The 15,838-nt window shown below is 40.1% G+C and overlaps 1 protein-coding gene across 2 annotated transcripts in view; it reads left to right on the plus strand.

The window, feature by feature from the left end:
- Window positions 1-15,838, plus strand: part of fras1 (Fraser extracellular matrix complex subunit 1) — a 310,210-nt gene that overhangs the window by 86,816 nt on the left and 207,556 nt on the right. For both annotated transcript variants that reach the window (XM_083913052.1, XM_083913053.1), the window contains exons 4-8: window positions 3,474-3,566; window positions 6,581-6,740; window positions 9,441-9,574; window positions 10,866-10,949; window positions 15,237-15,338. In XM_083913052.1, coding sequence (XP_083769178.1) covers window positions 3,474-3,566; window positions 6,581-6,740; window positions 9,441-9,574; window positions 10,866-10,949; window positions 15,237-15,338 — 573 coding nt within the window. The remainder of the gene's footprint in view (window positions 1-3,473; window positions 3,567-6,580; window positions 6,741-9,440; window positions 9,575-10,865; window positions 10,950-15,236; window positions 15,339-15,838) is intronic.

Here is a 15,838-nt window from a genome sequence, read left to right on the forward strand (position 1 = left end):
TTTATCTTACATGTAGTTAGTCAACTGAGCATACTAGCAATTTAAATATTTAGTTATTAAACCATTTTACAAATATTGCAGCGAAACTAAATTGGAAATTTAACTTATAACTTACCCTTACATAGACCTGCTACAAAACAAACATATCATGGTTAACACCAGGGCTTGACATTAATACCCGCCTGCCGGCCAAATGCGGGTGAATTTCGGCCGTGGCGCGTAACACAGTTTTTCCTACCAGCCACTTTATATATGGGGAAAAAATGTCATGATTGCTAATGTTTTGAGATGCACCTGCATGTGATTGCTGCTTAGATATATGGTACATAGAGTAATTATTAAGGCTGTCAAGCGATTAAAATATTTAAATGTTCTATCTTTTATGAATTGTACGTATTATAATTGTATTAGGCTACAGTGTTTATTGTTGTTATAAATAAATGATGTTGTTAATAAATGCTGTATTCAAACAGACAGTATTTCTCTTGCTGGACCTTTTTCAGTAGAGTTATCTCTTTAATTAATCTTCTACATCCCTGCACCATTTTTTTCGATATGGATAAGAAGCTGCCCTTTATATAGGCTATTTTTTCTAAATATGCTATGTATACAAACTTGTGGCTGCTGAGAATGCTGAGTGGCTAGTAACTTTTGAAAACCTGGTGAGCAAATACGTTAGTGTCAAGCCCTGGTAAACACCACAATGTCTTTGTGATGTAACCCGAAGAGGACAATTGTAAGCTTACAGTGTTGAAATTTAAGAAACTGGGAGAAAATCGTTCATGTTAAAAGAAAAAGTCTGTCCTATGTTCTAATTTCACATTTTAAAGGGAGGATTTTGAACCGGTTCTGCATCATAGCAGTGTGAGTAGTGTGTGTAGATTAACAGTGTTTGGCTTTGCTCTGTGGTGGAAATCCACCTGATGACGGGAATACATAATTCAGCATATTTGCCATCCAGCAGATCTTGGCGGACTCCCGGGGAACCTCCGATGCTCCGAGCATGGAGGGAAGCCAAACACTGTGTATCTGCACACAGCGCCATGACACCATGGTTTAAAAAGCAGCTCTACCTTTGAAGAAGGACTTTCAGAAGTAGCTTAAACCTTGAAGTGATTGAAGGTTTTTGGGAATAAAAGATATGGAAAAAAAAGTTTACTTACCCATGTGTTTTATGTGGTTAACAATGCAGACCCATTGTTTATATTTGCATTTGATTTATATTATATTTAAAATACTCAAATTATAAAACTGGAAAGCTAGCAGAATCATTACTAGTTCCAAACACTAGGTAAATACGGCCTTAAACACTCAGTATTTTGTGATATTTAATCTCCCTCTCCCCATTTCACCTTGAAGTGCAGATGTACTTTCAAGGGCTCGTTTAATCACTTGCCTTTGTGAGTTGTCCTTACAACAAGAATCAATCAAATGAAATGACAGACTACTGTGTAGTGAATTTTGCACCGTTTAATTTGCCACAATGACAACTGTTCGGAGACTGTTATTTCCCGCCTGTCTTTTCTGCTCATTTGAATTCACAGGGGAAACATTTTCAGAGCTCCTTTTCACTCCCATCTGTCTGACTGTTCCTCCCTGTGCTTCTCCTTCAGTGTGATTTAAACGCCAAAGCCTGCGGTCAAGGCATCAAATCCAGTCCCAACCCTGAGCTGAGGCAACAATCAATGTCTAATGAATTCCACTCTGCTGGCTAGCAGTCCAATGTTAATTAAAATTAGTCATCATGCATGCCAAGCCGTGTGCTACCTCCATTTATAAAGCTCTTAAAATGTGACTCCCTCTCACCTACACTGTGATGAATTAAAGTATTAGGTTTTATCATCTGGTCTTCTCTGATTATATATCCCTTTGAAATCCACTGCCATAATCTACAAAAGCTAAAGCTAAAGCTCATCTCTAAACTTCACACAATCGTATCTTAATAGTTCTATAATAATATGAACTCTCGGTTAATCATCTACTACGGATGTGTATATCTGGTTAGGATGGCTCGTATCTTATGATTGTTGCAAAGTAATTTACCAATGATTTTGTATTGTATGAAACATCAAAAAGAAGTTAGTAATGCCCATCACTCACATCTCTCCAGAACCCAAAGTGTGTCCTTAAATAGCTTTACCAGCAGTCGAAAATCATGTAAATCCTCCTACTTTAAAAGCTGGAAACTGAAATTCCATCTTATTGATTATTATTTTGTCATATTTATATTTAATGACTACTTTGTTAAACCTTTTATGAAAGAAATGGAGGGTAAACTGCCTCACTATGTTTTCTGTTCACTGATGCAATTAGTAGTACTGAATAATATAATTCAGTGTCACTTTTTTCACTGTTTCAAGTTCACAATTTTGTTATTTGTTATTTTGTTAGTGCTATTTCAGATTCCTAGAAAATTTAAATTAATATCGGACATGAAGTTGGCTTGTAAATCTGACATTGACTCTCCGCTGTTTCAGAGAAGCTACTTACTACTATAGTCTTACTACTAAAAGAATGCAGCAGTCCAGTTATAAATAAATCCATTCTCCCTGAGCCTCTTTATTTGCAGCAATACAATCTGAAATTGAAATCAAATTCTTGTACTACAGCCACATTCTGGTAATTAGATTTGAGGCAGCAGACAGAAAAAGAGCCAGAGGGTCCAAATGATGATAAGTTCAGGAAAAGAGAACAAGAGTTTAAATATCTGAAAACTTTCGATTGTTATTGGTTGATTTGTATGCACAAATTGGCTGCTGTGATTTCTGTGCTTGTAGGTGATCGATGGAGCTGAAAGTATAATAACCTCGCTGCACAGCTCACTCTCCATCTATTTTTATTCCCCACCGTTGTTATTTTTGCACTTAGTTCCCATTCCTCTGCCTGTTCACATGCAATTTTTGTTGTTGCTGCCGATTCAATGCACCTTTATTCAGTTTTTTTCTCTTTTTCGATTGACACAAGACATTCTCCGTACCTTCTTAGGGGTTATTTTTTCTCACCTCACACAAATTACATTCCTCCCCTCCTTCTTTTTCCATTCCGTACCCTTTGTATTCACAAATAAACGACACCTAAACCATTCACCAGCTCTGCGTCTGGCCCTCGCTGCCTTAGCATTTGCTTGTTTCTGCACATTCTGCCTCAATCAGGGTGTAGGTAGCGAGGATAAAGGGCTGCATGTTGAATCTGTATTGTAATATGTATTATAACACCTTGGCCGCGTTCTCTATGTATTCTAGAAGCTGTGACGCCTGATAGAGTCTTAATATTTTCATTATTACCGGTTCCGTTGTGCCATGTTGTGTCTGTTATCAGTTCATTTACATGGAAATGGAGAGATGTAGTCGACAAGTTTTATATTCCTGCAGGTTAAAGGGACCCACATCCATTTCCTCTGTTTGTCTCTTGGGGTTTCTGTGTATTTTGGTCGTACTCTGTGTGAATTCATACGGTGCGTGTCTTTTCTAAAGGGCGAGCGTTTGAGGATCCTTGCCAACAAGTGCTGTCCAGAGTGCATCTCTTCAGCCCAGGACTCCTGCAAGTACGAAGGAGTCGTTTATGGAGTAAGTGGAAATGACAGAGGACGGAGAAGAAACTCTCCAACCATTATGCAAAACATTAATATGCACACACACACACACATCGATTTTTAATACACTACACGGTCCTGAAACATTGCTATCCACATACTTTTCCAAACCCTAAGTTTCAATGCAGGGAAACCTTATTGCTACTACATATACACTGATATATTTAGACAGTGACTTGACCCTTCCTGTTTTAATGTGGCAGTTCCCCTGTGCCCAGATCCATCTCCATTCTAAAATCATTTCTGAGTTTGGTGTGGAAGAACTTCTACAGTCTGCACTGAGTAGAGTTTTTGCTACTGTTACTGATAAAGAGTGGAATAAGTCACAGATTACAGACATGTTACATTTTTTTCAAGCTGGAATGAAAATGTACCTTTTTTGTGCTGATATTGCACCAACATTACTCTAAGGTAGTCAGAAGGCTGTTCTGTTAAACAAATAACTTAGTAAAGAACAGTTAACATTATTATACATTACATAATAAAATAAATAGCTAAATGAACATCAGTGCTGTAAGTTCAGTAACAGTCAAATGCTGACCGTTTAGAGCTATTTTTACCTCTCTGGAGTTTTGACATTTTTCTTTTGTAAACTTAAAATGCTCCCAATAAGCATATGGCACTACAATGTAAGGAATATCCACTGGTGTTGAAACTCAAAAATATTCAATTCTCATATATTTCTTATAAAAGCCTAACCAATCATTTTATTCGGTCAGAAAAACATGATTTGCAGAGCTTCCTGCCTGTCATCATCGCTCTGTTTCACTTGTGCTTCTCATGCTGCGTTCGAGTTACACAGGGAAGTTTTCAGACCTCCAACTAGGCAATGTGCACTAGAATGACTGTCAAAGTGTCAAATTCGTGGTCGATCTTCCCCGAATTCGCTATTAGGAGGTTCCACTGTGACAGTGCACTTTGCCCAGTTAGAGGTCCCAAACTTCGGACTTCCCATGGCACTGGAACGCAGCATTTTCTCTCTCAACGCACATGTCGGGGGAGGAAGGAGAGTCAAAGGTCAGGCAGGGGGGAGAGGGTGGCACTTTGGAGGGAAGCACTGTGAGACATGCAAGAAAGGTAAGAATAGCTACAAATGAAGGACTAATGACACCATCTCTAAATCATCCCAACCATCATTTTCTGCTCTACATGTTCTGTAAAAAGAGTTTTCATATCAGCACATATTTGACACTATATGTGCCAATATCAATAGATGCTGATATGTATGGGATAAATCAGTCAGGCTCTAGCACTGAGCCTTGACCTCCAGCAAATTCCTGCTGCTGGGTTTCAAAATCTGGTGGAAAGACTGAAACCATAACGGTGAAGTTTGTTATAGAAGCAGATTAATGCCTTTAATTTTGCAAGGACAAGTTGAGTTATCACTTGTTTTGCGGTGTCATTCTAAAATATTGGTATGACTGTTATTCCAAAATGGATTCGGGCGAAATTTGGTGTGAAGCTCTAAATCATTAACGTTCACATCCACAGTGATTAAACCCACAAATCCCTTTTCAAAGGCATCTGTTTGTTAAATTTGGTCAGGGCTGAAAAACCGGTTTCAGAGAGCCACCCCCTTCTCCGCCTCCCTCTCACTAAAGACTAAAGAAACAATCACTGTCGTGTTCATCTTCCATCGAGGGGCCTTTGGCTTAACAAGCTGGACTTTTTTTGGCAGCCATTTTGGACAGTACGCGTCCTCAAGCCAAGAACAAAGGCGGGTTTGCTGATTCCCCTGGCGTCACATCCCTGGTGAAGTGGCACTTTACACAAATCTGAACTACCAGGAGAGGAGGACTGGAGGGGAGTCATGGCGTTTTGAGGGCTTTACTGAAGAACAGAACCTGCTGTTGGAAACTCATTACTACTGCTCCTTTCCCGTTAACAACTCTTTGGTAAAACTAAGCTTCTGGATTTAGATTCATTGTCAAAGAGGAAGATTTGTTTTCACAGCCAGTACAACACAGAAACAGATACACACGGTGAATAAAAGACATCCCAGGTCACACACTTGCCAATACTTTTGTTTTTCAATCTACCAGCTGATTTTGATTTTGGACAGCTCCAGAATCAGCACCCTGGTCAGCGATCATGACCCAAACTTTTAATTCAGCATCACATTGTTGTTCTTTACCAAAAAGCACATTGGCAGCATACCAAAACTATAAAAATGCTTTTGCTTGTTGTTTGTCACAGACACATTTTCTTTCCAGGTTGTAAATGCATTTAGATCAATTCTCCATTAAAACTCTAATTCTAATGATTTATTCTATGCAGACGAAAGAAGGTTTTTATTGCTCAGCCTGACTCCTCAGAAAATGAGTAAAGTCAGATCCTCACTTTGACTGCAGGAGACATCGACATGCTGATAACTCCTTTAGAGTTAAAGAACTACGCTGAACTCAAATATCCACAAATGGTTGTCTTCTATCCTCAGTACTCATCACGTGAATACACCATAGATGGTAGTGCAAGTATCAGATGGTGTTATACCAACGTGTGTCGGCCCGAGGCATTTCTTCAACACTAGTATATGAATAAAATGATGAGAAATGAGAAATTTAGGAAGATCGCAAACAAGCTTACTGCTGGCCTCAAGCTGAGCCAACAGCGGGAAACCTGTCTTTCACTGGACATACAACAGCTTATCATACAAACTAAAATCACACATCTGCATTTCATTTCTCAAATGTGAAGGGAATGTCTTCTCCCAGTTTGCCTCCTTATCCACATCAACATTCCCCCTATGTTTTTCTCCTCTCCTCCGTTCCCATGCTCTCGTTGACACATCTTTCCTCTACCTTCTCCCCCTCTGTGACTCTGTTCTCTTGTCTGTCACTCAGGCTTAGGCGTACAAAGTCGTCTTGTCCACAGAGAGCAAAACAGCTTTCCTCATCCTACTGTCTCTCTGTTTCTTCCTCTCCTTTTTCTTCCCCTTCTCGTTGTATTTCTGTGTGTGTGACTGTCTCTCTTTCTGGTTTCCCACAGCATGACAGCCAGTGGAGTCCATCGCCCTGTTCCATGTGCGTTTGCTCCAGAGGGAGTGTTTCGTGCCGCACTCTCCCCTGCCCCGCCCTTAGTTGTCCCGGGGACCAGAGTCTGTTCACCCCGGCTGGAGAGTGCTGCCCCAAGTGTGGCCGCAACGGAGGTGAGGGTGATATCGGGCAGATTTGAGATGCAGGACCATACCTGTTTTACATGTTTGCATTAGTATCCTGCTTCCTGGCAGAACTTTTGTTTTCCTTGTTTTCCTTCTTATTTTTGAAACTAAGGTTATGGTGCTGTTCACTTTGAATGAAATTGAGAGTAGGGGCTGTTTTGAAAGCTGTGTTATCGGTGCATTCAAGTGCTCGTGTGAGTGTCAGACATGCAAGCTTTGGGAGTTACATGCATGTGCACAAATCTTCAAACGGCAAAATACACACAATCCTTTCCCATAACAGCCATGTTTGCTTATTTGTTGTTCTTCAACAGCCTTTGTTTTTCTGTCAGGCAGCATAAACCTGTTTGTGTCCACATTTCTAATTAGTGCAGTGGATTGCTGACCAACAGCAGCTTCTCAGCTCTCTTAAGGGCAGTTCTACTGGACACTTGGAGTTCCCTTGCTACTTGGTTACTGATTAAAGAAAGAAATGCAAGGAAACATAAAATGTCAAAAATACACAATAAACAATGTAGCGCAAAATGCATAAGAACAACATACTGCATATAAACTAAACCCCAAACACAAAAACTCATTCTAGGGCAGGAAAACACACACACACACACACACACACACACACACACACACACACACACACACACACACACACACACACACACACACACACACACACACACACACACACACACACACACACACACACACACACACACACACACACACACACAGACACTCACAAAGGAAACCTGAATCTCAGTGTGTTTGTGCTGGAGCTGTCTGTCCTACAGAGCAGCACACTGCCTCAGGTTAGCTCATTTTCTCCTCTTTCAATAAGCTTGAGCTCTGCTCTCAGTTCAGGTTTTTCTAACCACAAATGGGTTTCACTGATGCTCCTTTTGGCGAGGCCTTGACCCTTTATAATCCAACCACTCAACACAGAGTGTTTTGGTCAACTGTTTATTTTTACTCTTATATGATTCTTGCCTGAGGCTGTCCACTACTGCACGGTGTTTGGATACCAGGGCTGCACGATATGAAGGAAATATGTGATATGTGCTAACGCTGTTGAATATTGTGATAACCATATTGCTTGTGTTATATAAACAGATTTTATCCATTATTGTTTTCTTTTATTTGTTTATTCCATAAACTGCGTACACTTAAAGTGAAATTCCAGTGTATAATCATTCCAGGTTATTTTCTGGCAAATACACTCATCAAATAAGCCATTGAGACATTTTTTTTTGTGTAACAACTTTTAACGAAGAAATCCGGAGAGTCGCTAACAGCCAAATGCGGCTAAAACTGATTAGCTCAGAGCAGCACAGTGAAGGCATTAAAACATCTTTTTTAACCACTAATACTGATCAAAATAACATCAAACCTCTACAGTAGCATGAGAAGAGTCCTTACACATAAAAAAACGTAGTTAGTGAACCCAGAGTTTATTAAAAGACCAGCTGGCCCTGGTAGCAGCTCCTCTCATAGTAAAGTCCATTCAAAGTCAATCCAAAAGGAAGGAGCCCATTGGTGCTTCGCATAATGTGCAGCAGGTTTTTTTGTGAGTGTTCTTGTCTGCTTCTCCAAACTGGTGCCGTGCCAGTGTTTGTACATCGTACAACCACACATCAAAAAAGCTGAACTATCCCTTTAAAATGCACTCAGTTCTGCTTTTTTGCTGCCAAAATTTAAATGGCAAATTATAATAAATTATTTAACATGCCTTTTTAAAACAAATGGAACATTGAACTGAACACAAATGGCACATTTAAAAAGCTGATTTTAAAGTGCAGTTTTCTAATGAGACTCAACTACGCAGTCGTTCGCAGTGTTGACATTGCGATGAAGATTAAAAAAAAGATACATTGTGCTGGACTGTTGGATTATGTATATGTATATGTTTTTATTTCCATTTTCCTTTGTACAATAGTTAATTTAATTGAGTCCTAGAGATTTGATTCTAAAGTAAAAGTGAGTTTGGTGCATCCATCCACACAAAAAGGCAATACAAATGTAAATGTTCCCAATGCACATCTTAATAAATAAGATAAATGCTTTTCATATAGTTAAAAAGAACAATGCTATAAGGGTTACAGTGGTGAGTAATATGGGTGTGAATCTTACTAGAAATTAGTTACAGCTGGTGGAGACTTCGCATCACACTAAAAGTGAAACATAGTTGAAGATCATTTAGTGATAATTCACATTAAAACCATTAAATAAACCACCTCAGAGGTAAATAAATGAACCCTGTTCTATATACACAATACACTTTTCTTGAGACGAAACCCTGTGATGCATGTTGTTCTGGCTCATACTGTATCTTAAAACTTTATTTCTTTATTAACTAACCTCGTCAGTGGACTATTTAGTGGACTGTTCAAAAACACTTGGTGCGTAGAGGTGTGAGGTGTCTTGTCTTGTATCAGACAGGATGTAGTCGTGACAGACCCTGGGTTTTTAGAGGGTGCGGAGCAGTTGGAGCCTAGCTGAGAGGTTAATGTCGACTCTAATGGGCTGCTATGAAGCATCCCAACGGTTAGCAGCTAATTAGCGTCTTCTTTTTTTCCGCCTCACTGTAAATCAGTGAGTTTGAGGGCAAACAATACTCCAACAGTCAGCTCATTACCTCACACCCATTTTCACTGTTTACTCATTCTGTGTGTATCTGTGTGTGCGTGTCAGAGTCTTGCTCCTGGCAGGGGACTGTATACAGAGACGGTGAAGAGTGGAAGCCCAGCCTCTGTTCCAGATGTGTCTGCAGCAACGGAGACGTCCAGTGTTCAGTTGCAGAGTGTCAGCAGGTGGTCTGCAAACCGGTGAGCTCCTGGAAATAAAACCCGTCATGTTCACGCCTGGCACTTAAACCAGCTCTGTGTCTGTCCCTCTCCCGTTTAGTTGTTGAAGGAAATGTCTTACACTCTTGCTTTTTGTGGAATGTAGATAAGAAGATAATACATTTCATCGAATACATAATTGATTATAGTTTATTCCATATTTATACTTCCATATTTATTCTGTCCTTGGAATGGGAATAGAAGCAATTTCTATAGAAATATGAGACAAAAATGACCTTATTTCCTATTCCTCTGCATCATTATGATTGGCTTTATTGCTATATCGCTCAGAGCAATGTTTTAAAGAAAATACAGATTCACCTTCTTGACTTGTTTTCATTGCAAATCGCACTGGGACTTTCTAAATGATAACGAAGTGGAGTACTCTATAATAAATGCTTGTAAGGGTCAGCGTGGCTCCCACAGGAGTGTGACCAAAGGGAATACCAACACCACAAAAGAACAGCACATGTTAATCTTTCACTAGCTGCTGAGTGTAGCCTAGCTTAGCTATTTAGCAAGAGAAAGCATGCAGTCACTATTGTTGGTCAAAAGGATATTTCCAATGTGTGCTACATATCCTCATACAACAGTTTGTATGATATTTTCTGAAAATGATGTGCAATTCTTGCGTTCATTTATCTCACGGATGTCTAGCAACACAAGCAGTCACTGTGCAGTGTAGAACCTGTGAAACAAAACCACTTGTTAATGTCTAGGAAAAGAAGTGTGGTTGTTACATAACTTACACATGTGGTTAGTTAAAGTGTAATTTGGGCACAAAATCATCCCATGTTTTTCGACACATACATACATCAAATAAGCCATCGAGATAGGTTTTTTTCTGTGTATGATCTATTAACAGAGAAATCCGGTAGAGTTGCTAACACTGATTAGCTTGGGGCAGTACGGTGAAGGCCTTAAAACTGTTAAGGCTGTTACGGCTTTATACTGTATATAACTGTATATATATAGATGTAGATATAATGTATAAGAGTTTGGAGTTGTTGGAAGGTGTATTTATCCTGACAGTTTCTAGACTTCGTCCCTGTTGCTGCTGGAGGCAGATACTGATGTGATCAAATTGTCACAGCTTATATTATCACAGAATTGTATTATTTTACAGATGATTTATTATTGTAGACCTCACACACACACACACACACACACACACACACACACACACACACACACACACACACACACACACACACACACACACACACACACACACACCTGTTGTGACTGTTGGTGACCTGTCCCCTCTCTTCAGCATGAGAACTTGGTGATCCAGCCAGGCCAGTGCTGCCCTCAGTGTGTGTCCAACCCTTGTCTGTCTGCTGGGAAACAGCATCAGGTAAGGAACATCACCTGAGTGTGTGTGTGTGTTTTATCCTGTCAAAGTTCTCTGTGTCACATAAAGCCTCTGGGAGAGCTGTTATATGTGTAAATATTTCCATAAAAGGTGTGTGTGTGTGTGTGTGTGTGCAGCTCATGACAGCTCATAAATCTGTACTTATGTGACCCGACACATTTTATTCTGTGTTTGTGTTTCTCTGTAGAATCTATTGGAATATGTTTTTCATGATGATAGGAAGACTTTGACGTGTATATGTGTGTGTGTGTGTGTGTGTGTGTGTGTGTGTGTGTGTGTGTGTGTGTGTGTGTGTGTGGGTGTGTGTGTGTGAAAGAGAGAGAGAGAGAGAGAAAGAGTGTGCTTTATATTGAGATCAAAGCAGTCTAAGTTTTTTCTCCCCTCCCCTCCTCCTCATCTCCATTTCCAGTATTTCATCTTCCTCTCCTTTTCTCATGTTTTCTCCTTCTCTTTCTTGTCATTTCTTTCTCTCATTTTTTCTGTTCCTCCTCAACTTCTCGTCTTTTCTCCTTTCCTTTGCACCCTTCTTTTCTCATGTCCCGTTCTAATCCTCCTCCTTCTCTACATCTACCTCCACCTCTCCTCCCTTATTATCTCCTTTCCACTCCTTCCCTCTTTCCCCCCTTTCCTCCTCTTTCCTCCCCTCTTTTCTCTCCACCTCTCATCTCCTGTCTTGTCTATCCTGTCTTGTCTCTCCTGTCCTCTCTAATCTTAGTGTGCATCAGCTCATCTGCCCTGCTGTGTCTTTCCCCTGCTGTGTTTACAGTGCACACACTCACACACACTCCCTCTTTCACTGCCAAGTTTCTCCTTTGATCATGTTCTCTCTCTCTCTCTCTCTCTCTCTCTCTCTCTCTCTCTCTCTCTCTCTCTCTCTCTCTCTCTCTCTCTCTCTCTCTCTCTCTCTCTCTCTCTCTCTCTCTCTCTCTCTCTCTCTCTCTCTCTCTCTCTCTCTCTCTCTTCTCTTGGGTTGTCGTGATATCAGACATGCTTTTTTTTCTGTCATGAAGTGTCAGGGAGATCTCAATTTGCTATTTACTAAAGAGCATGAAAGATGTCATCTCACTTCTGGTGTCAAATTACCAAACCAAGTCCTTATAGACTGACACGCATGCACACACCAACAGAAGCTGTTTACATTTCGAATGTCCCTCATTGTGAAATTTGGATTCAATTTTCGGCTCACTCAGAGAGAGAGATTTAGCCAATAAACCATCCTTGGACACCAGGAAGACCAGATAGTGTCACTTTAAATGCTCTAGGACGTGTGTCCACATGACGTTTTTCTATGATAGAAAGGAGCTGGCAGGGACGTTGTGATGTTGTTTCTATGACAACAGTATTAACATTAGCTGGAGGTTGGTTGGGAAGGAGGTTGACTTCACAGCTACCAACAAGCATATATAAGGTGTAAATGTGGGGATAAAAGCTCCAACAACATTTAGTGTCCCACCGATCTGCTGCCACACATTTAGGCTTTTCTGTTTGAGTTGATAGTTTTCTGAACAGGAGCGACAGTGACGACACCAGCGGTTTTCTGAAAGCTTCACAGATTTTCAACTGTAAGCGCTTAGATTGGCTGCACACAAAAAAAGAAGAAGAAGAAAAAAAAAAAAAACAGTATGTCGACTTGTCAGTTTTCCACCCTGACAAGAGTTGTTTTTTTGAGCCTCATCATAGTATATTTAAAAGTAATAGTATTGTCCATAACCAGTCAGTGCAGTAATATTGGGATTCTGACTCCCACAGTCAACAACACTTAACTATGATCCCTGGAAATATGAATGGTTTTCATCCGACAGACTTTGAATGTTTAATCGATCTAGTTTGAAAGAGCGAAATTAAAATTACCACTTGGATTCAATATGTTTTTTGTTTGCTTTGAGGAGCTGAGGAGTCCATAGTAAAGTGTTTCTTTCAAACTGTGTGTGTGTGTGTGTGTGTGTGTGTGTGTGTGTGTGTGTGTGTGTGTGTGTGTGTGTGTGTGTGTGTCTGTGTGTGTGTGTGTGTGTGTGTGTGTGTGTGTGCGTGCGTGCGTGCGTGCGTGCGTGCGTGCGTGTGTGTTAGTGAGTGAGAAAGCTTTGGGAACCACACATTGATTTGTTTGACTCCTATTAGAATTGAGATTGTACTAAAACAACAAAAAATGGTTTGTAATGCATACTATGTCATAAGGTTGTTTCCGTCACTGCAGGCAGCATAACCTCAAATAAAATGACACAAGTTTTTGGTTTGAAATTTGTTGGAAACATTTGTGATAATGTAAGTACACAACTAAATATATGCCCTAAAGGGGCCTTCACATGATGAGCGTTTTGCCCTGCGTTCGGCCCAGCTAACTGCTGAATCAACGTTAGTATTGTAACAATTGTTAGCTGGCAAACTGCCTATTCACAAATCTGATGTGAGGCTTATGAACCTCTTCTGAGATCATGATACGACTTTAATTTAACGTTTAATACTTTCTAGCCTGCTTGATGTCGCTCTCTGGTTGCCTAGGCAACATAAATGTCACACTTGGTTGGGCTTTGGTTGCGCTTTTGAAAGGTTAGCAGCAACAAGGTCAAAGTTCAACTGAGCTGAACTTTGAGTGCAGCGGCAGATTCGAGCGGCGTGCTCCGTTACAATCGGCGCAAAGCATTTTGAGCTGCTGCCTTAAGTCTAGTCGGGTTTTAGACATTTTAATGCAAACTTTAAATGGCGTGTACCTCCAGATCATTCTGTGTTTTTAAATGTGTGTAAAGTCTGCGTGTCTTTGCATAAGTTTTTGTTATACATTGTATCCTGTTTTTATAATTTAGGGTGTGTGTTTGTGTGAATGTCTTCAAAGTTTAGTGACTTATGTCACGTGAAATATGCTCAAAGATGCTTCTTCAGACCTCCTTAGATCGCCAGGTTTGATGTGAGTTCCAGTCTTCTACAAAGAGGTCTGTGCAGTAGTTCATTACAAATCGCTCACGTTTCTAAGTCATCATATATACTTTATACAGGTGAGCGGTGTTCAAAGAGTTCTGTTCTGCAAAGTGCTTAACAGTGCTTTGATAAATGACTGTAATAAATGTTATATTGGTGAAAAACGTCTTCTTTCTTGTGAAATAATGAATTAATTTGCATCCTCCACGCTTCAGTCAATATTTAATCGAGCAGTTTAAGCCTAAAGAGGAAGGGAGTTCTGATTTAATATGACAGCTACAGGAAGTTGACCCCCAAATTGAAACAGATTGTATATTTAAATCCTGGAACACATCAGGCATGGAGCAGCTATGGGATTAACTCCACTTCAGTGTCCTGATGAGTAAGTGCACAGACGCACACTTTCTCTAACAGAGGTTTGTAAAGAGGCTTCACTCTTCACGGCTGTTTCTCAATCATTCTCACCACCCACTTAGCATTGTTTTGATGATTTGCAGATCTTTTCAATTGTCACAGTAATAAACTGGATAAACTTTAATCCAGCATGTTGTCTGCTGTTCTAAAATGTCAGATAAGGGCTGTAAAAATATTATTTCCATTCATGCAAACATTTGTAAGAAGTAATTACTCACATTTTAGACTATTTAAGCTTCCAATCATTACTTATTGTATTCATTGCTTTGACAATTGATTATCAGAAGTGTGGAACAATCATTTTCACAGGCGGCTAATTGTCTCAGCGTTCACCCTACCAGGTGGAGTGTAATGTGTTTAATTATAATCATGTGAATGCCTCTGAGCGGATGTGTGTGTTCACTGCTCCTCCTGTTTTCTAACAGTTCAGTTCTTTACGCTGTTTTGTGAAGCGTATTGAACTTTTTGTAGGAAATAGTGCCATTTGTCTTGTCATCAAAGAAGGTGGACACTATTCGTGAAGACACCCCTAATGCCAGTCTGATCAGAAACCTCTCAGACCTTCTCCAAAACTGAACTGGCCCCTGTCTCTGGCCCTCCCTGTCCTTGGCCTCCTATCATCTCCCCCTCCCTTCTTAACTCTCTTGACCCTTTGACCTTAAACTCATTAAAGAGTGAAGAGAATTATGTCAGCTCATAAATAGCCCATTTTGTGAGACTCCTTTACCAAAGAGTAGATTTACTCTGTTGAATAAACAGGCATTGTCAAAAAGTGAAATTACCCAGTTTGCTAATGAACAAGAGACTCTTTTTCCTCTCTCGCATAGTTTCCTTTTCCTTACATTATGTAGAATTATGTTAAGAGCTCCAAAGTGTGTGTGTGTTAGTGTGTTTGTGTGGTTTGGAGATGGTCTAAGTGTGTATCTGTGTGTGTCTTGGCAGCATGGCGAACAGTGGCAGAAGAACGCCTGCACCACATGTGTATGTGACCATGGTCAGTCTAAATGCCACACACACACCTGTCGGCCTGTCACTTGTGATAAGGTGAGTAGTCTTACACACACACACACACACACACACACACACACACACACACACACACACACACACACACACACACACACACACACACACACACACACACACACACACACACACACCCTGTTTTAAGTCCTGCACTTAACTCACTTCTCGCTATTTCACTGATCCCCTCACAATTATTTCATCCATTTTATGATGAATGACTTGAATGGAAATGATCCTTTGTGAGGCTTTATTGTGTCAAATAAAGAGTCGCCTGATTGCACATTTGGTAGCAGACTGTATGGGTGAATCACTGTTATGTTATGTGTATAAGCACAGGGTTTAGTCTAGTATTCTATTTATTCTAGCATTTAGGTGATTGATTGATTCAGGTTATTTATAGAATACATGAAGGTACAAATGCGTTGACAAAACTCTGAACAGCTTTTCACTTTCTTTACACACACACACACATACACTGGGTGAGGTTTAATTGTAAATTTGGGCTTGCAGCTTCCATT

The sequence above is a fragment of the Echiichthys vipera genome (genome assembly GCF_963691815.1).
Source record: "Echiichthys vipera genome assembly, chromosome: 4".
In the NCBI taxonomy this organism is placed as follows: Eukaryota; Metazoa; Chordata; class Actinopteri; order Perciformes; family Trachinidae; genus Echiichthys; species Echiichthys vipera.